Genomic DNA, 21737 nt, shown 5'->3' on the forward strand with positions numbered 1-21737 from the left:
CATTATACATCATGAAATATCATCATACATCACACATCTTACATCACGAGACATCATACATCACACATCATACATAGTATGAAAGTTCGAAACCAGAGTTTGGATGTTCGGATGTTCAGAAAGTGACGTCACACAATTTTTTTTTCTCTTGACATCATCAACCTAAATTCAGCTAGCCGGATTCCTCAGTCTGGAAACAACCGCGCAGTAGAGAGGACGGATGAGAATCGCGCTCCGCAGATTTCGAGTGCCGGGTTCTCAGCCTCTTGGATCCTGCGCTCCGGGTCCGCTTTCTGGTGAAACTCGACTGCCGGGACAAGCGCTACGTAGTTTCTGAGCTCCAGGTCCGCTACCTTGTGAAACTCGACTTCCGGGACAAGCGCTCCGTATTTTCTGCGCTTCAGGTCCGCTACCTGGTGGAACTCGACTTCCAGGACAAGCGCTCCGTAGTTTCTGAGCTCCAGGTCCGCTACGTCGTGAAACTAGACTTCCGGGACAAGCGCTCCGTAGTTTCTGCGCTTCAGGTCCGCTACCTGGTAAAACTCGACTTCCGAGGTATAACTCGAGGTGGTTATCGGTGGTTGTTGGAGGTGGTTGGCGGTGGTTTGAAGTGGACGAGGAGGGGAACGAGGAAGACGAGGAGAACAAGGTGGACGAGGAGGACGAAGATTTGTGCTCGGTGAGTAAAACATTTTTGTAATATTTGATGGCAATTGTAATAATATTTCATCCGAAATATTACAAACTTGTCACGTTTACAATAAATTATTTCAATTCATTTTTCGCGGAAGCACATATTTAGTAGCTATAAATGCGATAATTAAATTTATTATATTATTTAATAATTAATTAATTATACTAATCTTTACACAATATTTTTGATGTGTTCTTATACTGAAAATATTTATAACCATTTCAGGTATAACCCGAGATGGTTGCCGGTGGTTGTTGGAGGTGGTTGGAGGTGGACGAGGAGGAGGACGAGGAAGACGAGGAGAACAAGGTGGACGAGGAGGACGAGGATTTGTGCTCGGTGAGTAAAACATTTTTGTAATATTTGATGGCAATTGTAATAATATTTCATCCGAAATATTACAAACTTGTCACGTTTACAATAAATTATTTCAATTCATTTTTCGCGGAAGCACATATTTAGTAGCTATAAATGCGATAATTAAATTTATTATATTATTTAATAATTAATTAATTATACTAATCTTTACACAATATTTTTGATGTGTTCTTATACTGAAAATATTTATAACCATTTCAGGTATAACCCGAGATGGTTGCCGGTGGTTGTTGGAGGTGGTTGGAGGTGGACGAGGAGGAGGACGAGGAAGACGAGGAGAACAAGGTGGACGAGGAGGACGAGGATTTGTGCTCGGTGAGTAAAACATTTTTATAATATTTGATGGCAATTGTAATTGTATTTCATCTGAAATATTACAAACTTGTCACGTTTACAATAAATTATTTCAATTCATTTTTCGCGCAAGCACATGTTCAGTAGCTTCAAATGCGCTAATAAAATTGATTATATTATTAATTAATTAATTAATTATATCAATCCTTGAACAATATTTTTGATGTGTTCTTATACTAAAAATATTCATTACTATTCAAGGTATGACCCGAGGTAGTTCGCGGTGGTTCCGGGTGATTGAGGTGAGCGAGGAAGAGGACGAGGATGACGAGGACTTGTACACTGTGAGTATAACATTTTTATCATATTCATTAGAGTAGGAGTAGGATCAGGAAGTAGGAGTAGTAGGAGTAGAAGTAGATGTATGCGGGGTGGGGCGGGGAGGGAATATTATCATATCAAGTTATCAGTAATAAGCAATTGCGGGTAAAATATTAGCTTACTTTTGTAAGTATTTATGAATATAGCATCCATGAATATTCATTGTTGGTATATAAGATCTGGCAACGTACGTACTTTCTGTAAGAGATTTTGAAGATTTTCAACATAATTATGTTTCAGTTCTGTGCCCCACCTAGTGATCCACTAGTACATATCCTCCGACGTGACATCGCTGTGCTACGTATAAAGAAGAAAAGATTTATTAAAATGCAAATTGCTCCTCTCTTCTTGCCATTGTGCTTTCAGCCATTGTTGTGCTGTGTGTTTAAAATTTAGGACAGTATATAATATAGAATAACAGGTATAGCTACGAATACAGCACTACAATAAATCTTATAGAAATGAGCTCTCATTGAGATTTATCTGTATTTATAACTCGACGCGAGAAGGCAAAAGTCAATGTAATGCCATCTGTAAGGTAATTGGACTCGTATTTGCACTACCAGAACTCGTTGGGCATTTTGCGGTGAAGTTTGAAAAATTGTTGTACAAGAAATTAAATAACTATAAAAATGGATAAAAAATATTATCTCTAATAGTGAATGTAGCTAATACAGCTTTAACCGTATATTGATTATGTTAATGATCTATTGTGGTACGATCGGAATTAGATAAGCTCTCTAAATACTCTTTTCTAGACTATTAATTTATATGATGTATATGTAAATGTATATTTCTTCAGTTTGTACAATCACTGCACTAGGATTACCCTTGGCATGTTTTAATGGTGCGCTTGTGCAATTTGTATATTATTAACCTTACGTTTTACTCTATTTGCGACAAGTTGTGAGTGTTTCTAATTTCTTGGCAATTATTTATGTACATGTATGTGTATATATTTATATGTATACTTATGCACGTGTATATACATATATGCACATATTTAAAACTAGACTTTTACAATAAACACAGAGGTTTTAGTATATTCACATACGGATTTCTGTGTATGGGTATACTTGAACTAAAATATCCTTATCTCTAATGCGGAGTTCTTCGTAATTCGCATTTGTTCTCGTAACCCAATGTCCTACATACAATGGCAAAAATCGAGATCCAACTTAACTGAGTCTCAAGGCCCTGTTGACATAAAAGCAGCTGTTTGATAGAAATTATAGTTTATAGTTAACACAGCCCATTGCATGATATTTCATTATAAATACATATGTTTCAATGTATTTAGGAATAATTTATCAAATATACAAAGGTCATGTACAAATAATAAATGAATTCGACCGCAGTTTGATGTATTCATTAGAGCTTTGACAATAAATTTGAGCTTTGTTACTTCTTTTATTTTATTATGGATAATCAAAAACATTTCCGACTATTCGTGCTGTGGAAGCATGGGGATTAAACCAAATGTAGCAAAAGATTAGAAACAGTGTATGTAGAGTACGGGTATTTTTCTAACAATGCAAACACGTGCCGCTAGCTTAGTTTTGACATATCTAGAATACCACGCCTTGCGAATTAGCTTTCCGGACAGAGATGAATGATGAATTTTAAGGACTGCATTATCGTTGTTGAATACTCTATGCCTCATGGGAAAAGAAAATCTGTAACGATAAAATTGATGCACCGGATCATCATCGACTTTAACTTTTGAAATGTCCTACCATTTCCGAACACCTCCAACCATCCTATTTACCTATATTACTAGATTAGCTATGATATGAAAAGAGAAGAATTATTCATTTCGAAATGGGATTCTATTCGACGCGCGCTCGATGTATTCCATAACATTAGTATTGATAATTATTCCAACAACTTTTCATTTGCTCTCTCGATCTTGAATTTTCATAGGCATAGAATCGAAACGCTGTTTTAGCTGGTCGCAAGTGAAGTATCTGCGTTGGATGGAGGAGCAGAACCGTTTTTCGAAAAGTATTCGGATGGAAAAAAATTCAGAGTAACTGTAATACATCACGGATGCGCTAATTTTGAACGAGATGAAATGGATGCTTCGTATATGAGACGGTATTTAACGCTGCGTAGTGGTTTAAAGACCTGAAAAGGTGATAGAGAGAGAAAGAACGAAGCTCCTCAACACTTCGAGTGTATTTTAACACACATTTGAAAGATACGAGCGAAATTTTTCATCATCCAACTGTCGCAGAACGGCAGCGTTATTAGCTGACCCGTTCACTGAAAAATATATCTTCAGTCAACGGCTGACCATCGAAGGGCCTGGCCGCTTGAGTCTGGAATCGGCAGGAGAGATAAAGTGCGTATTTCTTGTATGAAACGTGAAAACTAAAATCATTATACATCATATCATATCATCATACATCATACATCATACATCATACATCATACATCGTACATCGTACATCATCATACATAGTATTAAAGGTCGAAACTAAAGTTTGGATGTCGGATGTTCAGAAAGTGACGTTACCGATCTGAAATCAGCTAGCCGAATTCCTCAGTCTGGAGACAACCGCGCAGTAGAGCGGACGGATGAGAGTCGCGCTCCGCAAATTTCGAGTAGCGGGTTCTCAACCTCCCGGATCCCGCGTTTCGGGTCCGCTACGTATTTCGAGTACCGGGTTCTCAACCTCCCGGATCCCGCGCTTCGGGTCCGCTACGCGGTGAAACTCGACTTCCAGGATAAGCACTCCGTGGTTCCTCGTTCGTGTTTACAATAAATTATTTCAATTCGTTTTTCGCGCAACCCCAAATTCGGTAGCTGTCAGTCCGCTAACAAAATTTCTCGACTTCCAGGATAAGCACTCCGTGGTTCCTGGTTCATGTCTACAATAAATTATTTCAATTCGATTTTCGCGCAACCCCAAATTCGGTAGCTGTCAGTCCGCTAACAAAATTTCTCGACTTCCAGGATAAGCGCTCCGTGGTTCCTGGTTCATGTCTACAATAAATTATTTCAATTCGTTTTTCGCGCAACCCCAAATTCGGTAGCTGTCAGTCCGCTAACAAAATTTCTCGACTTCCAGGATGAGCGCTCCGTGGTTCCTCGTTCGTGTTTACAATAAATTATTTCAATTCGTTTTTCGCGCAACCCCAAATTCGGTAGCTGTCAGTCCGCTAACAAAATTTCTCGACTTCCAGGATAAGCGCTCCGTGGTTCCTGGTTCATGTCTACAATAAATTATTTCAATTCGTTTTTCGCGCAACCCCAAATTCGGTAGCTGTCAGTCCGCTAACAAAATTTCTCGACTTCCAGGATAAGCGCTCCGTGGTTCCTGGTTCATGTCTACAATAAATTATTTCAATTCGTTTTTCGCGCAACCCCAAATTCGGTAGCTGTCAGTCCGCTAACAAAATTTCTCGACTTCCAGGATGAGCGCTCCGTGGTTCCTCGTTCGTGTTTACAATAAATTATTTCAATTCGTTTTTCGCGCGACCCCAAATTCGGTAGCTGTCAGTCCGCTAACAAAATTTCTCGACTTCCAGGATAAGCGCTCCGTGGTTCCTGGTTCATGTCTACAATAAATTATTTCAATTCGTTTTTCGCGCAACCCCAAATTCGGTAGCTGTCAGTCCGCTAACAAAATTTCTCGACTTCCAGGATAAGCGCTCCGTGGTTCCTGGTTCATGTCTACAATAAATTATTTCAATTCGTTTTTCGCGCAACCCCAAATTCGGTAGCTGTCAGTCCGCTAACAAAATTTCTCGACTTCCAGGATAAGCGCTCCGTGGTTCCTGGTTCATGTCTACAATAAATTATTTCAATTCGTTTTTCGCGCAACCCCAAATTCGGTAGCTGTCAGTCCGCTAACAAAATTTCTCGACTTCCAGGATGAGCGCTCCGTGGTTCCTGGTTCATGTCTACAATAAATTATTTCAATTCGTTTTGCGCGCAACCCCAAATTCGGTAGCTGTCAGTCCGCTAACAAAATTTCTCGACTTCCAGGATAAGCGCTCCGTGGTTCCTGGTTCACGTTTACAATAAATTATTTCAATTCGTTTTTCGCGCACGCCCAAATTCAGTAGCTGTCGGTGCGCTAATAAAATTTCTATAACTTTACAATCTTCTCATAATCTTTTTAGTAAAATATGTCGATAAAAAAATTATATCAAACCTTACACATTATTTTTGATTTGTTCTCACGCTGAAAATATTTATTAGTATTCGAGGTATAACTCGAGGTGGTTGGCGGTTTTCGTTGGAGGTAGTTAGGGGTGGTTGCGGGTAATCTCGGTGATTCAGGAGGAGGGGGACGAGGACTTGTGCTCGGTGAGTAAAACACTTTTATAATATTTCATGGCAATTGTAATTATATTTCATCTGAAATATTACAAACTTTCACGTTTACAATAAATTATTTCAATTCATTTTTCGTGCAAGCACATATTCAGTAGCTATGAATAATCTTATACAATTTATTATATTATTAATTAATTAATTAATATTCCTATAATATTTAATGGCAATTGTAATTATATTTCATCTGAAATATTACAAACTTGTCACGTTTACAATAAATTATTTTAATTCATTTTTCGTGCAAGCACATATTCAGTAGCTATGAATAATCTTATACAATTTGTTATATTATTAATTAATTATTTAATCAATTACTCAATTATATTAATCCTTACACAATATTTTCGATGTGTTCTTATACTGAAAATATTTATTACTATTCAAGGTATAACCTGAGGTGGTTGAAGGTGGTCGGAGGTGGACAAGGAGGAGGACGAGGAGGACGAGGATTTGTGCTGGGTGAGTAAAACACTTTTATAATATTTGATGGCAATTGTAATTATATTTCATCTGAAATATTACTAACTTGTCACGTTTAAAATAAATCATTTCAATTCATTTTTCGTGCAAGCACATATTCAGTAGCTATGAATAATCTTGTACAATTTATTACATTATTAATTAATTGATTAATTACATCAATCCTTACACAATATTTTTGATGTGTTCCTATACTAAAAATATTCATTACTATTCCAGGTATTACCCGAGGTGGTCGGAGGTGGACGAGGAGGAGGACCAGCTGGACGAGGAGGAGGACCAGGTGGACGAGGAGGAGGACGAGGTGGACGAGGAGGAGGCGGGGTGGGTCGTGGGAGAGGACCTCTCCTCTCCTCAGAGGAGGTGAGGAGGGGGGGGGGGGGGGGGGGGGCAGGCAGGGGGGGCAGGGAAGGGGGAGAGGTGGGCGGGGTGGGGGAAGGGGTGGGAAGGGAAGGGGAGGGGAAGGGATGGGAAGGGAAGGGAAGGGGAGGGGAAGGGAAGGGGAGGGGAGGGGAGGGGAGGGGAAGGGGTGGGGGCGGGAGGGAGGGAGGGAGGGCGGGCGGGAGGGAGGGAGGGAGGGAGAGAGTGGAGGACGGATGTCGATGCGAGCCCGTTAGAGTTAATAGAGCAGTACACCCCCCCCCCCCGCCCGCCCGCCCACCCTCCCTCCCTCCCTCCCTCCCGCCCGCCCTCCCTCCCTCCCTCCCTCCCTCCCTCCCTCCCTCCCACCCTCCCCCCTCCCCTTCCCTTCCCCTCCCCTTCCCTTCCCTTCCCATCCCTTCCCCTCCCCTTCCCTTCCCACCCCTTCCCCCACCCCGCCCACCTCTCCCCCTTCCCTGCCCCCCCCTGCCTGCCCCCCCCCCCCCCCTCCTCACCTCCTCTGAGGAGAGGAGAGGTCCTCTCCCACGACCCACCCCGCCTCCTCCTCGTCCACCTCGTCCTCCTCCTCGTCCACCTGGTCCTCCTCCTCGTCCAGCTGGTCCTCCTCCTCGTCCACCTCCGACCACCTCGGGTAATACCTGGAATAGTAATGAATATTTTTAGTATAGGAACACATCCAAAATATTGTGTAAGGATTGATGTAATTAATCAATTAATTAATAATGTAATAAATTGTACAAGATTATTCATAGCTACTGAATATGTGCTTGCACGAAAAATGAATTGAAATGATTTATTTTAAACGTGACAAGTTAGTAATATTTCAGATGAAATATAATTACAATTGCCATCAAATATTATAAAAGTGTTTTACTCACCCAGCACAAATCCTCGTCCTCCTCGTCCTCCTCCTTGTCCACCTCCGACCACCTTCAACCACCTCAGGTTATACCTTGAATAGTAATAAATATTTTCAGTATAAGAACACATCGAAAATATTGTGTAAGGATTAATATAATTGAGTAATTGATTAAATAATTAATTAATAATATAACAAATTGTATAAGATTATTCATAGCTACTGAATATGTGCTTGCACGAAAAATGAATTAAAATAATTTATTGTAAACGTGACAAGTTTGTAATATTTCAGATGAAATATAATTACAATTGCCATTAAATATTATAGGAATATTAATTAATTAATTAATAATATAATAAATTGTATAAGATTATTCATAGCTACTGAATATGTGCTTGCACGAAAAATGAATTGAAATAATTTATTGTAAACGTGAAAGTTTGTAATATTTCAGATGAAATATAATTACAATTGCCATGAAATATTATAAAAGTGTTTTACTCACCGAGCACAAGTCCTCGTCCCCCTCCTCCTGAATCACCGAGATTACCCGCAACCACCCCTAACTACCTCCAACGAAAACCGCCAACCACCTCGAGTTATACCTCGAATACTAATAAATATTTTCAGCGTGAGAACAAATCAAAAATAATGTGTAAGGTTTGATATAATTTTTTTATCGACATATTTTACTAAAAAGATTATGAGAAGATTGTAAAGTTATAGAAATTTTATTAGCGCACCGACAGCTACTGAATTTGGGCGTGCGCGAAAAACGAATTGAAATAATTTATTGTAAACGTGAACCAGGAACCACGGAGCGCTTATCCTGGAAGTCGAGAAATTTTGTTAGCGGACTGACAGCTACCGAATTTGGGGTTGCGCGAAAAACGAATTGAAATAATTTATTGTAGACATGAACCAGGAACCACGGAGCGCTCATCCTGGAAGTCGAGAAATTTTGTTAGCGGACTGACAGCTACCGAATTTGGGGTTGCGCGAAAAACGAATTGAAATAATTTATTGTAGACATGAACCAGGAACCACGGAGCGCTTATCCTGGAAGTCGAGAAATTTTGTTAGCGGACTGACAGCTACCGAATTTGGGGTTGCGCGAAAAACGAATTGAAATAATTTATTGTAGACATGAACCAGGAACCACGGAGCGCTTATCCTGGAAGTCGAGAAATTTTGTTAGCGGACTGACAGCTACCGAATTTGGGGTTGCGCGAAAAACGAATTGAAATAATTTATTGTAGACATGAACCAGGAACCACGGAGCGCTTATCCTGGAAGTCGAGAAATTTTGTTAGCGGACTGACAGCTACCGAATTTGGGGTCGCGCGAAAAACGAATTGAAATAATTTATTGTAAACACGAACGAGGAACCACGGAGCGCTCATCCTGGAAGTCGAGAAATTTTGTTAGCGGACTGACAGCTACCGAATTTGGGGTTGCGCGAAAAACGAATTGAAATAATTTATTGTAGACATGAACCAGGAACCACGGAGCGCTTATCCTGGAAGTCGAGAAATTTTGTTAGCGGACTGACAGCTACCGAATTTGGGGTTGCGCGAAAAACGAATTGAAATAATTTATTGTAGACATGAACCAGGAACCACGGAGCGCTTATCCTGGAAGTCGAGAAATTTTGTTAGCGGACTGACAGCTACCGAATTTGGGGTTGCGCGAAAAACGAATTGAAATAATTTATTGTAAACACGAACGAGGAACCACGGAGCGCTCATCCTGGAAGTCGAGAAATTTTGTTAGCGGACTGACAGCTACCGAATTTGGGGTTGCGCGAAAAACGAATTGAAATAATTTATTGTAGACATGAACCAGGAACCACGGAGCGCTTATCCTGGAAGTCGAGAAATTTTGTTAGCGGACTGACAGCTACCGAATTTGGGGTTGCGCGAAAATCGAATTGAAATAATTTATTGTAGACATGAACCAGGAACCACGGAGCGCTTATCCTGGAAGTCGAGAAATTTTGTTAGCGGACTGACAGCTACCGAATTTGGGGTTGCGCGAAAAACGAATTGAAATAATTTATTGTAAACACGAACGAGGAACCACGGAGTGCTTATCCTGGAAGTCGAGTTTCACCGCGTGGCGGACCCGAAGCGCGGGATCCGGGAGGTTGAGAACCCGGTACTCGAAATACGTAGCGGACCCGAAACGCGGGATCCGGGAGGTTGAGAACCCGCTACTCGAAATTTGCGGAGCGCGACTCTCATCCGTCCGCTCTACTGCGCGGTTGTCTCCAGACTGAGGAATTCGGCTAGCTGATTTCAGATCGGTAACGTCACTTTCTGAACATCCGACATCCAAACTTTAGTTTCGACCTTTAATACTATGTATGATGATGTACGATGTACGATGTATGATGTATGATGTATGATGTATGATGTATGATGATATGATATGATGTATAATGATTTTAGTTTTCACGTTTCATACAAGAAATACGCACTTTATCTCTCCTGCCGATTCCAGACTCAAGCGGCCAGGCCCTTCGATGGTCAGCCGTTGACTGAAGATATATTTTTCAGTGAACGGGTCAGCTAATAACGCTGCCGTTCTGCGACAGTTGGATGATGAAAAATTTCGCTCGTATCTTTCAAATGTGTGTTAAAATACACTCGAAGTGTTGAGGAGCTTCGTTCTTTCTCTCTCTATCACCTTTTCAGGTCTTTAAACCACTACGCAGCGTTAAATACCGTCTCATATACGAAGCATCCATTTCATCTCGTTCAAAATTAGCGCATCCGTGATGTATTACAGTTACTCTGAATTTTTTTCCATCCGAATACTTTTCGAAAAACGGTTCTGCTCCTCCATCCAACGCAGATACTTCACTTGCGACCAGCTAAAACAGCGTTTCGATTCTATGCCTATGAAAATTCAAGATCGAGAGAGCAAATGAAAAGTTGTTGGAATAATTATCAATACTAATGTTATGGAATACATCGAGCGCGCGTCGAATAGAATCCCATTTCGAAATGAATAATTCTTCTCTTTTCATATCATAGCTAATCTAGTAATATAGGTAAATAGGATGGTTGGAGGTGTTCGGAAATGGTAGGACATTTCAAAAGTTAAAGTCGATGATGATCCGGTGCATCAATTTTATCGTTACAGATTTTCTTTTCCCATGAGGCATAGAGTATTCAACAACGATAATGCAGTCCTTAAAATTCATCATTCATCTCTGTCCGGAAAGCTAATTCGCAAGGCGTGGTATTCTAGATATGTCAAAACTAAGCTAGCGGCACGTGTTTGCATTGTTAGAAAAATACCCGTACTCTACATACACTGTTTCTAATCTTTTGCTACATTTGGTTTAATCCCCATGCTTCCACAGCACGAATAGTCGGAAATGTTTTTGATTATCCATAATAAAATAAAAGAAGTAACAAAGCCCAAATTTATTGTCAAAGCTCTAATGAATACATCAAACTGCGGTCGAATTCATTTATTATTTGTACATGACCTTTGTATATTTGATAAATTATTCCTAAATACATTGAAACATATGTATTTATAATGAAATATCATGCAATAGGCTGTGTTAACTATAAACTATAATTTCTATCAAACAGCTGCTTTTATGTCAACAGGGCCTTGAGACTCAGTTAAGTTGGATCTCGATTTTTGCCATTGTATGTAGGACATTGGGTTACGAGAACAAATGCGAATTACGAAGAACTCCGCATTAGAGATAAGGATATTTTAGTTCAAGTATACCCATACACAGAAATCCGTATGTGAATATACTAAAACCTCTGTGTTTATTGTAAAAGTCTAGTTTTAAATATGTGCATATATGTATATACACGTGCATAAGTATACATATAAATATATACACATACATGTACATAAATAATTGCCAAGAAATTAGAAACACTCACAACTTGTCGCAAATAGAGTAAAACGTAAGGTTAATAATATACAAATTGCACAAGCGCACCATTAAAACATGCCAAGGGTAATCCTAGTGCAGTGATTGTACAAACTGAAGAAATATACATTTACATATACATCATATAAATTAATAGTCTAGAAAAGAGTATTTAGAGAGCTTATCTAATTCCGATCGTACCACAATAGATCATTAACATAATCAATATACGGTTAAAGCTGTATTAGCTACATTCACTATTAGAGATAATATTTTTTATCCATTTTTATAGTTATTTAATTTCTTGTACAACAATTTTTCAAACTTCACCGCAAAATGCCCAACGAGTTCTGGTAGTGCAAATACGAGTCCAATTACCTTACAGATGGCATTACATTGACTTTTGCCTTCTCGCGTCGAGTTATAAATACAGATAAATCTCAATGAGAGCTCATTTCTATAAGATTTATTGTAGTGCTGTATTCGTAGCTATACCTGTTATTCTATATTATATACTGTCCTAAATTTTAAACACACAGCACAACAATGGCTGAAAGCACAATGGCAAGAAGAGAGGAGCAATTTGCATTTTAATAAATCTTTTCTTCTTTATACGTAGCACAGCGATGTCACGTCGGAGGATATGTACTAGTGGATCACTAGGTGGGGCACAGAACTGAAACATAATTATGTTGAAAATCTTCAAAATCTCTTACAGAAAGTACGTACGTTGCCAGATCTTATATACCAACAATGAATATTCATGGATGCTATATTCATAAATACTTACAAAAGTAAGCTAATATTTTACCCGCAATTGCTTATTACTGATAACTTGATATGATAATATTCCCTCCCCGCCCCACCCCGCATACATCTACTTCTACTCCTACTACTCCTACTTCCTGATCCTACTCCTACTCTAATGAATATGATAAAAATGTTATACTCACAGTGTACAAGTCCTCGTCATCCTCGTCCTCTTCCTCGCTCACCTCAATCACCCGGAACCACCGCGAACTACCTCGGGTCATACCTTGAATAGTAATGAATATTTTTAGTATAAGAACACATCAAAAATATTGTTCAAGGATTGATATAATTAATTAATTAATTAATAATATAATCAATTTTATTAGCGCATTTGAAGCTACTGAACATGTGCTTGCGCGAAAAATGAATTGAAATAATTTATTGTAAACGTGACAAGTTTGTAATATTTCAGATGAAATACAATTACAATTGCCATCAAATATTATAAAAATGTTTTACTCACCGAGCACAAATCCTCGTCCTCCTCGTCCACCTTGTTCTCCTCGTCTTCCTCGTCCTCCTCCTCGTCCACCTCCAACCACCTCCAACAACCACCGGCAACCATCTCGGGTTATACCTGAAATGGTTATAAATATTTTCAGTATAAGAACACATCAAAAATATTGTGTAAAGATTAGTATAATTAATTAATTATTAAATAATATAATAAATTTAATTATCGCATTTATAGCTACTAAATATGTGCTTCCGCGAAAAATGAATTGAAATAATTTATTGTAAACGTGACAAGTTTGTAATATTTCGGATGAAATATTATTACAATTGCCATCAAATATTATAAAAATGTTCTACTCACCGAGCACAAATCCTCGTCCTCCTCGTCCACCTTGTTCTCCTCGTCTTCCTCGTTCCCCTCCTCGTCCACTTCAAACCACCGCCAACCACCTCCAACAACCACCGATAACCACCTCGAGTTATACCTCGGAAGTCGAGTTTTACCAGGTAGCGGACCTGAAGCGCAGAAACTACGGAGCGCTTGTCCCGGAAGTCTAGTTTCACGACGTAGCGGACCTGGAGCTCAGAAACTACGGAGCGCTTGTCCTGGAAGTCGAGTTCCACCAGGTAGCGGACCTGAAGCGCAGAAAATACGGAGCGCTTGTCCCGGAAGTCGAGTTTCACAAGGTAGCGGACCTGGAGCTCAGAAACTACGTAGCGCTTGTCCCGGCAGTCGAGTTTCACCAGAAAGCGGACCCGGAGCGCAGGATCCAAGAGGCTGAGAACCCGGCACTCGAAATCTGCGGAGCGCGATTCTCATCCGTCCTCTCTACTGCGCGGTTGTTTCCAGACTGAGGAATCCGGCTAGCTGAATTTAGGTTGATGATGTCAAGAGAAAAAAAAATTGTGTGACGTCACTTTCTGAACATCCGAACATCCAAACTCTGGTTTCGAACTTTCATACTATGTATGATGTGTGATGTATGATGTCTCGTGATGTAAGATGTGTGATGTATGATGATATTTCATGATGTATAATGATACTAGTTTTCACATTTCACAATCAGACAAGAAATACGCACTTTATCTTTCCTGCCAATCCCAGATTCAAGCGGCTAGGGCCTTCGATGGACAGCCGTTGACTGTAGATATATTCTTCAGTGAACGGGTCGGCTAATAACGCTGCCGTTCTGCGACAGTTAGATGATAAAAATTACTGCTCGTACCTTTCAAATGTGTGTTAAATTACACACAAAGTTTTAAGAAGCTTTGTTCTTTCTCTCCCTATGAAAAAAAAATCTACAACAATCACCTTTTTAGGCCTTTTAATCAGGACACTGCGTTAAATACCGTCTCATATACGAAATATCTATTTAATCTAAATCAAAATTAGCGCATCTGTGATGTATTACAGTTACTCCAAATTTCTTTCCATCCGAACGCTCTTCGAAAAACAATTCTGCTTCTCTACCCAACGTAGATACTTCACTTGCGACTAGCTAAAACAGCGTTTTGATTCTATGCCTACGAAAATTCAAGATCGAGAGAGCAATTGAAAAGTTGTTGGAATAATTATGAATATTAATATTACGAAATACATCGAACGCGTGCGGAATAGAATCCCATTTTGAAATGAATAATTCTTCTATTTTCATGTTATAGACGATACATTCTTCTGTCGGGTACCTATACTTTAATTAAATCACTGTTTTGCTACGAATTTTGGAAGAAATTTGTTCTCATTATTAATTTTTTGTATCGCCGACAAGTCGGTAAGTACACACAGGTTAAGTACTGGCTTGAGCTAACAATTGCGAAGACTTTGTTACTCGGAATGCGAATGCAGCCAGCATCATCTTGAAACCGGTAACTCTGTGATATTCTGCAATACGCTCTCAACTCTACTGTTGCAACATCTCAGGGGGCGCAATCGCATGACGATTTTCATTTGTGACACCAAAGCCCATTAGAGCAACTGTCTTTATATTCTTCAGTCAACGGCAGAAGCAAGCCCCTGCACGCCTTTTTGGGCTAGCAGGCATTGTATGCGCCCACGCACCCAGTATCGATGACGCAATCAATCAATTAACCCCTGTTTTTCAGCTACCTCCTTGGCCCAAATGATTTTCCGACACCAGGAATAGTTTTATGCTGAAATTTCTTTGATATTTTTCAGCCGCTGGTCCGATGCTGTTACGGACGTCTTTTCTAAAATCAATTTTTTTAACCCTTTCGGCCCTATCGGTGACTGTAGTCACCCAACGCCCGACGCTCGCTCCGTCCGAGCGGTGACTGTTGTCACCCAATGCCCGACGCTCGCTCTGTACGAGCGGTGACTATAATCACCCAACCCCCGACGCTCGCTCTGTCCGAGCGGTGACCATGGTAACCCAACATTATGTTATAATTTTTTAAGCATTTTTTTTACGAGCGACTGCACTCGCTCTGCGTAAGATAGCGTGGTATTGTGCGTCTGACGGGCGCTTGCAGTTGTTCCGCAAGTACGGACGCCTGCCGCTACTGCTCGATCAGCGGGGACGGCGCGACGTAGAATGCGTCCGTAGCGAAAGGGTTAAACACTATACCGACGTTATTTCGCAAATCACAACATTGCGCGTAATCGCCAGTTCGCGTGAAGAATGAATTTTTCAGATTTTACAACAGAAACTTGCAAAAATCTTGTTCACAAGGCAAGATTGATGTAAAAATCATGTACAACAATTCTGATGCAACATGGCGACGTATTTAGCGAGGAAGTTCGCTTTTCTCAGTGTATCAGAAGTTTGAATAATTACTAGTCCAATATAGCGTTTCTAACGTTAGTAAAAATTTAGAGATCGAAGGTCTATCAGATAATTTTTAATGACAAAGCCGAACTTACTTGTGAAATATTTATTTACAAATCAGTGCCACAAAGCAGTGCTTAGTCTTATGCCAACAAAGTAAATTAATATATACCACTTTGTAGCTTTAATCCGAGCCTTGCCTTTTAAAATTACTTCCAACACAACTTGCACACATGTTAATAACATTATCACGAGAACCATTTGCATGTTTCCATGTACGAAGCACTCGAGTCCATTCTAAATTTGCTGTTTAGGATTTGATAGAAAACATCTGGAATTCGCTCGAAAAATGTGTATGTGATTTTAATCTGACTTGATCTGTGGAAATTCAAACTAAGGTATAATCGAGTTAACGATACCGATCATATCTGAAAGATCAGCAAACTCTGCGTGCACATTAATCTGGAATCACGTATTTATCACATTTTCATAAACTACCGACGTTTCATGAGAGCACAAAATGGATTGATCAAATAAGTTTCTCATATGACGTTGAAGACGTTCAGAGCTCATCTCGAAATATATTTTCGATATATCGATACCAGTAGTATATTCAGTCAGTTCATTTTCTACCACTACAGCTGGCACAAAAATATTTTCAAATGGATGTTTAATCTGTAAACTCATAATTTAGTTACATCTTCAATACGATAAATGATAACGAATTTTTTAAGAATGAATATCATTCACGTGATGTAAGCTTTCGTCACAGCACGATAATATTTATCGCAGATTACGGTCTGCAGAGGAGAACTGCAGTTTTGAGGGTGAGGAGATAACGTATCGAATAGAATACAGAAATGTGGTAATTTCTGAACATGCCAGTTGTTACAGCTAAATTTACAAAATATTCTTAAAAAATGAAAGCTGGTAAAAAATTCTAAAGACTAGGGTAAAGTATCACTCGGCTTTCCTCTTCTGTTCTTTGAATCCATGGCCCCCTTTGTCGAATGCCATTATTTTCAAAGTGATATATCCAAGGAAGAGTAGAGCTAACATTAGGAATATGAAACCAGGTGGATATTTGCCAACGAGCATAACACTGATGATACCAACGAGCTGAGAGGCGAGTACTAGAAGAGCAAAGTACACGGCCAGCGTAAGAACAAGGGAGATCCTCTTCCGTTCACGTGGTTTGAACTTTGCAAACTTCTCTTCTTCTTCATTTTTTATTTCTTGCGTCGTCTGCGGTGACTTGGAGGTCCGTCGAAGTGATGCGAAAGCCTCGGAGGATCTGGTCGATCCTTGCGTATGGAGGTGTTTGAGAAGAACTCGCTGGAACCCGATTGCGAAACGGACGGAATTCTTCACTGGGGTCGACTGGAGTATCGAGTTCAGCATGCTCTGTATGATTATCGAAAGGGTGTGCATCAGCAGTATGAAGTTTCTGTGGAGTTTTTTTACAGTGGGATGAGACTTCGAATTGCCGAATGAGTACAGCAGGTACGGAAACAGGTTCAAATTCTGGCAGCAATGACGAAGGCGCTGCATTGATGCGTGACGAAAGAGGAGTGGAGGTCCGCTCGATTTTCCATCTGTAAAGGATAATCAGAATGTCAAGCTGAAGCACAAACTCGATAAAATGATAGGTCATAGATATCTGTGTATGATGAAAGAACCCGTGATAACCGCAACTTTACATAGAAAGTGTGAAACTCAATATCATATTTACAAAACGAACATTATCACGAGTAAATGAATACGACTCCAGTTTCTCCAGTTTCAAGTTTTAACCGGATAATTTTTAATCCGCTTCATACAACGCAAAACAGATTAAAGTATCAAGAATAAATTCCAGCGAGTAATTATTTTTTTATCACATGCAAAATTCACGCTGATTTCTTTTCTCAGTGTGCAATAATTGAAAGAAAATAACACCCGAATTTTTATAACCACGGAACAAGGTGTAAATACCAAAATTGCTTCAAGTTTTTTCTCGTCATTCCTCGTCGCTCACATACAAAAAATATAATAGATTGTCAGTTGTTAAAGTTGGAAATTTCTTTGCCGAAACACGCCTTGCCAACGATTTTTATACTCATTCCTTCATTTCGTAGTTGAAAAATTGATCGCTAAGCCAGAATCGGATACGCCTGCACAGAGCTTTGCAATTTACAGTAATTATTACATGCACTTTGGGCTTTACTCTACTGATAAAAAAAATATGTATTTAATTATAGAGTCGTATTATTATGATCATGTTTGCCAGCATCACCGTAGACATAGCAAGTGGTTATTTTATTTTCATATTTATCCAGCACCGCGCCGCGTGCAATTTTATTACTCGCAGACAGGCAGAACATATGCAGATCGCAAAATGTCGTATAGAGAGAATCGAGATCACTCAGGAAAATGAAAAACACGCAATTCATGGTCATGTGGACAAAAGCGTATCCGAGACACCTTGTGACTCACTGTATGCATACAATGTGTATACATGTATATTGTTCCCAAACGTAACGACGCATCGAGGCAAAAAAGATGTCTTAGAAATTTACCTCTGAACATGTCAGAAACACGCCGTACCAGCGTGTGTCTCTGCTCGATGATCGGTAAAGACTGTTTTTTCACCGACTCGGTACTCTCGCTCATGATGCTTTCTTGCAGAGTATTATTTCTGATCCGCCAATGTCAACACTTCAGCAATTATTATTATCGTTGCGCTTGGTGTAAATGCGAAGGTGAAGAGCTGGTAATGACTTGGCTGTAACAAAAAATAAAGTTTCCTCAATAATAATCTAAAATTTCGAAGCGTCATTTACGTTACTTGTAGGAATTTCGTCAAAATCATGCTATTGTTAAATTTTAGTATGTAATTATGTGGTAGTATAGAGAAGTTTCAAGTGGAGAAGAATATAGTACAGACATTGAGCATTTAGTCATGTATGAGCTTCACTCTTGAACAGTAATCTACAAGATGAAAATAAAAAAAAAAAATTATTTTAAATTCAGAAAAAAAGAAATTACATAAGAAAATCTCCATGCACAGTTAATCAAAATATTGTGACCAAAATTCTCTACGGATGAAACAGTAATTACTTGAAATTAATACGCAGATGAGAGATATATAATTTAAAAAAATGTAGAGGATGAGCGTAAAGACCAAACTTGCTGTACAGCTATAATTAATTATTAGATGTGGTTCAATGAATGCGTATTCCCTGATCAACTAATAATGGCGACATGTCTTACTTTTTTATGGTAATTCATGGAATTACAATAGCGAATCATCCGTCGGGACTGCCATCGGTAATGTTGAACAAATCGAAGACTCAACTCACACTGGTTGTCAGCCAGTTGGGAGAAATATTCGAAATGCATGCTGGATAAAAAGTTGAAACGCGCGATAACTTTTGACCCAAGATTACAGCCATTAAACGTCGCGACCCTAGTTCCACGGTCACAAAAATGAACCAGTTAAGACCCAGCTTGTGAACACGTTTTTTCACCGATCTTGTGAGATGCGTGATGCGTACTATATTACGATACACGACGAGCTATATACAGTGTAATACCGACTATGATGCGAACAGTACGTATAGATATTTGTTTTCCTTGTCAATCCTCGGGCGCCGATTTGAGTTCAGTCCGAGTCAAGATCAAGGAAACTGATGATCCTACATAGCCAATTGAAAATTGCAGTAGAGGTCATCTCTGTGCGTCAGGCATGCAATTTCCGAACCGACTTTGATACTGCATTTTATGAATTTGTATATATAATACACAGACACACACACGCACAAATTTTTTACGATTCTGCACAATACATCGTCGGGCCAAATCCAAGGCCAATAGAGGAGATTTTTAGAGGCAACTAATATTTACATAGCTGATACAAGTATGGCGAAACTAGTGTTTTTTCGAGTAAAAAAAAACTGATCAGTTCAATAGTTTGCACTGTGAGTGGCAAAACGTCGCTCACATGATCTAACTATAACAATTCGCATTTTAAACGAACAAATATTTTTACCGAATATGGTTCGATCATACGTTGGCTAACGCAGGCCTTCTCTGTCTGTATTATATGTAGGTATACGTCACAAATGGAGTTATACAATATACATGGGGCATTCCGTGACATCTCGATCAAGGTTCTAAGTCGATGTTTCAGATCGGCTTTATAATTTTTTTGTATGAAAGTGCATGACGAAAAACGCAATGCCAATTTTTTTTACATATTTTTGACACAGCGTATCTCAAGTATAATTTAAAAATTTGAAATGAAAACTCCTACTTCCTTGAATGTGAAAAAATTTAGAAAAATCTTACAAGATATGAAAAAAATTTTCACACGTATTAGAAGGTGGAGATAACTTCAAGAAAAAAATAATAAACATTATTATTACCGAATTGCATTTTTGAGATAAGATCAATGTACATTTTGATATAAAAAAAAAAATGTTATTGTTATTGTATTGCATTTCTGACTAAAGATCCATGTACATTGTGATATTAGAAAAAAAATGTTATTATTATCTTGCTGCATTTCAGACATAATATCAATGTACATTTATATCTAAAAAATTCAACCGAATAATAATAAATATTCTTTTTCTATTTTTCTTGTTTATCTTTTGAGGTTATGAAATCTCCATCTTCTAATAAGTGTCAAAAATTTGCTGATTCTTTTCATATTTTAGAAAGTAGGGGTTTTTGTTTCAAATTTTTAAATTATACTTTAGACACGCTGGGTCAAAAATGATAAAAAATAAATTGGGATTCCGTTTTTCGCCATTCACTTTCATACAAAAAATAGAGAAATGTCATGGAATGCCCTATATATATATATATACACATTTATAAACATCATTACTGACCATGAGTCTATGTAACGATGTTTTCAATTTAATGTGTTGTTTGACCACGGATATATTACTATTATCATCATTTCAAAAGCAAAACACAATATATTATTGTGAAATGGAGGCACGAGCAACACAATTGCAGACAAAACATGTTCCAAGAGATTTTATGTAGCATCGGTAATGTCGAGTATACTTCTACTAGTCCGACTGCAAAAATAACAGTCTAAAAATGTCAATTCTACCGAACATTTGAATTTGACAAACAACAATAACAACCTTGAATGGCTGCAAATAGTATAAATAACATCACTCATGCTAGAAATTACTTGAACATTCATTAGTCAAACAACCACACATAATTGTTATTATTTAAGATGAATCAATTAACAGCGACTTTAAGCAATGATGACAAGCATTACCGGAAATCCTGAATACTTATCGACGATACCTACCTATACCTGATTGCAACGGTGTTGATAAAAGTGAACAAGAACAGTACTAACCTTCGTTCCAAATATACAGTGTATTATTTACAGTTGGGATTCGGCCCGGCAGAGAGTTCGCATTTTCCATAAAATGAACTGCGTCTAACTATACTTTTTATAAAGATTGAAAACTATGGGAAATTCACGAAAAATGCCCATCCTTCGGGTCCGGGTTCTATTTGTTTATCTTCGGTGTCGAACAACGATCCCTCGCGACGTCCAAACAACTACTGATTGTCTGCTTCGGGCGCTCCAGACACCCATGCCAGCGTCGATATCTGTACCGCCCTCTGGGATTGGCGGTGGAACCCGCTTCCCCCGAACCCTGTGCCATCCCTGACCAATAACCGGGACTCTGTTAGAGCGACGAAGAATGCTCACGACGTTCGCGCAGTCACGTAGCTACCGGAACTGGGACGTGATCGAAACGATGCTTTTTCAGGGCCTTTCAAGATTCACAAAAATCATGATTGGAAATTTATCAATCACAAGTGTCCACTGTAACGACCAAGTTCTCGGACTTATTTTCCACTCGGACAATTTCTTGGTTTCGATTTACAGCCGTTCAGAATTTTTTTGAAATTTCAAGAAGAGAAAGACGAAACTT

General features: G+C 39.0%; 1 protein-coding gene and 2 long non-coding RNA genes across 6 annotated transcripts; 1 reads left to right on the forward strand and 2 right to left on the reverse strand.

The window, feature by feature from the left end:
• Positions 1 to 667: 667 nt before the first annotated feature.
• On the forward strand, positions 668 to 2007 carry LOC124295102. Of its 2 annotated transcripts, none has more exons than XR_006905005.1 (3): positions 668 to 679; positions 1628 to 1710; positions 1988 to 2007. It is a non-coding gene; the product is annotated as an uncharacterized LOC124295102 (long non-coding RNA). The 2 variants fall into 2 exon arrangements; XR_006905004.1 differs by lacking the exon at positions 668 to 679 and adding an exon at positions 1378 to 1387.
• Positions 2008 to 12381: 10374 nt separating this feature from the next.
• On the reverse strand, positions 12382 to 13368 carry LOC124295075. 2 transcript variants are annotated; one of them, XR_006904966.1, is made up of 3 exons: positions 13356 to 13368; positions 12679 to 12761; positions 12382 to 12401 (listed from the first exon to the last, which is right to left on the reverse strand). It is a non-coding gene; the product is annotated as an uncharacterized LOC124295075 (long non-coding RNA). The 2 variants fall into 2 exon arrangements; XR_006904965.1 differs by lacking the exon at positions 13356 to 13368 and adding an exon at positions 13002 to 13011.
• Positions 13369 to 15871: 2503 nt separating this feature from the next.
• Positions 15872 to 21365, reverse strand: LOC107225357. Of its 2 annotated transcripts, none has more exons than XM_015665791.2 (3): positions 21149 to 21365; positions 18339 to 18544; positions 15872 to 17375 (listed from the first exon to the last, which is right to left on the reverse strand). In XM_015665791.2, exons 2-3 carry the CDS (start codon positions 18430 to 18432, stop codon positions 16741 to 16743), a joined length of 729 nt encoding a protein of 242 aa, XP_015521277.1. In that variant the 5' UTR covers positions 18433 to 18544; positions 21149 to 21365; the 3' UTR covers positions 15872 to 16740. The 2 variants fall into 2 exon arrangements, with proteins under 2 accessions (XP_015521277.1, XP_015521278.1); XM_015665792.2 differs by lacking the exon at positions 21149 to 21365 and adding an exon at positions 19033 to 19347.
• Positions 21366 to 21737: the final 372 nt, after the last annotated feature.

This window comes from Neodiprion lecontei, chromosome 6 (assembly GCF_021901455.1).
Source record: "Neodiprion lecontei isolate iyNeoLeco1 chromosome 6, iyNeoLeco1.1, whole genome shotgun sequence".
In the NCBI taxonomy this organism is placed as follows: domain Eukaryota; kingdom Metazoa; phylum Arthropoda; class Insecta; order Hymenoptera; family Diprionidae; genus Neodiprion; species Neodiprion lecontei.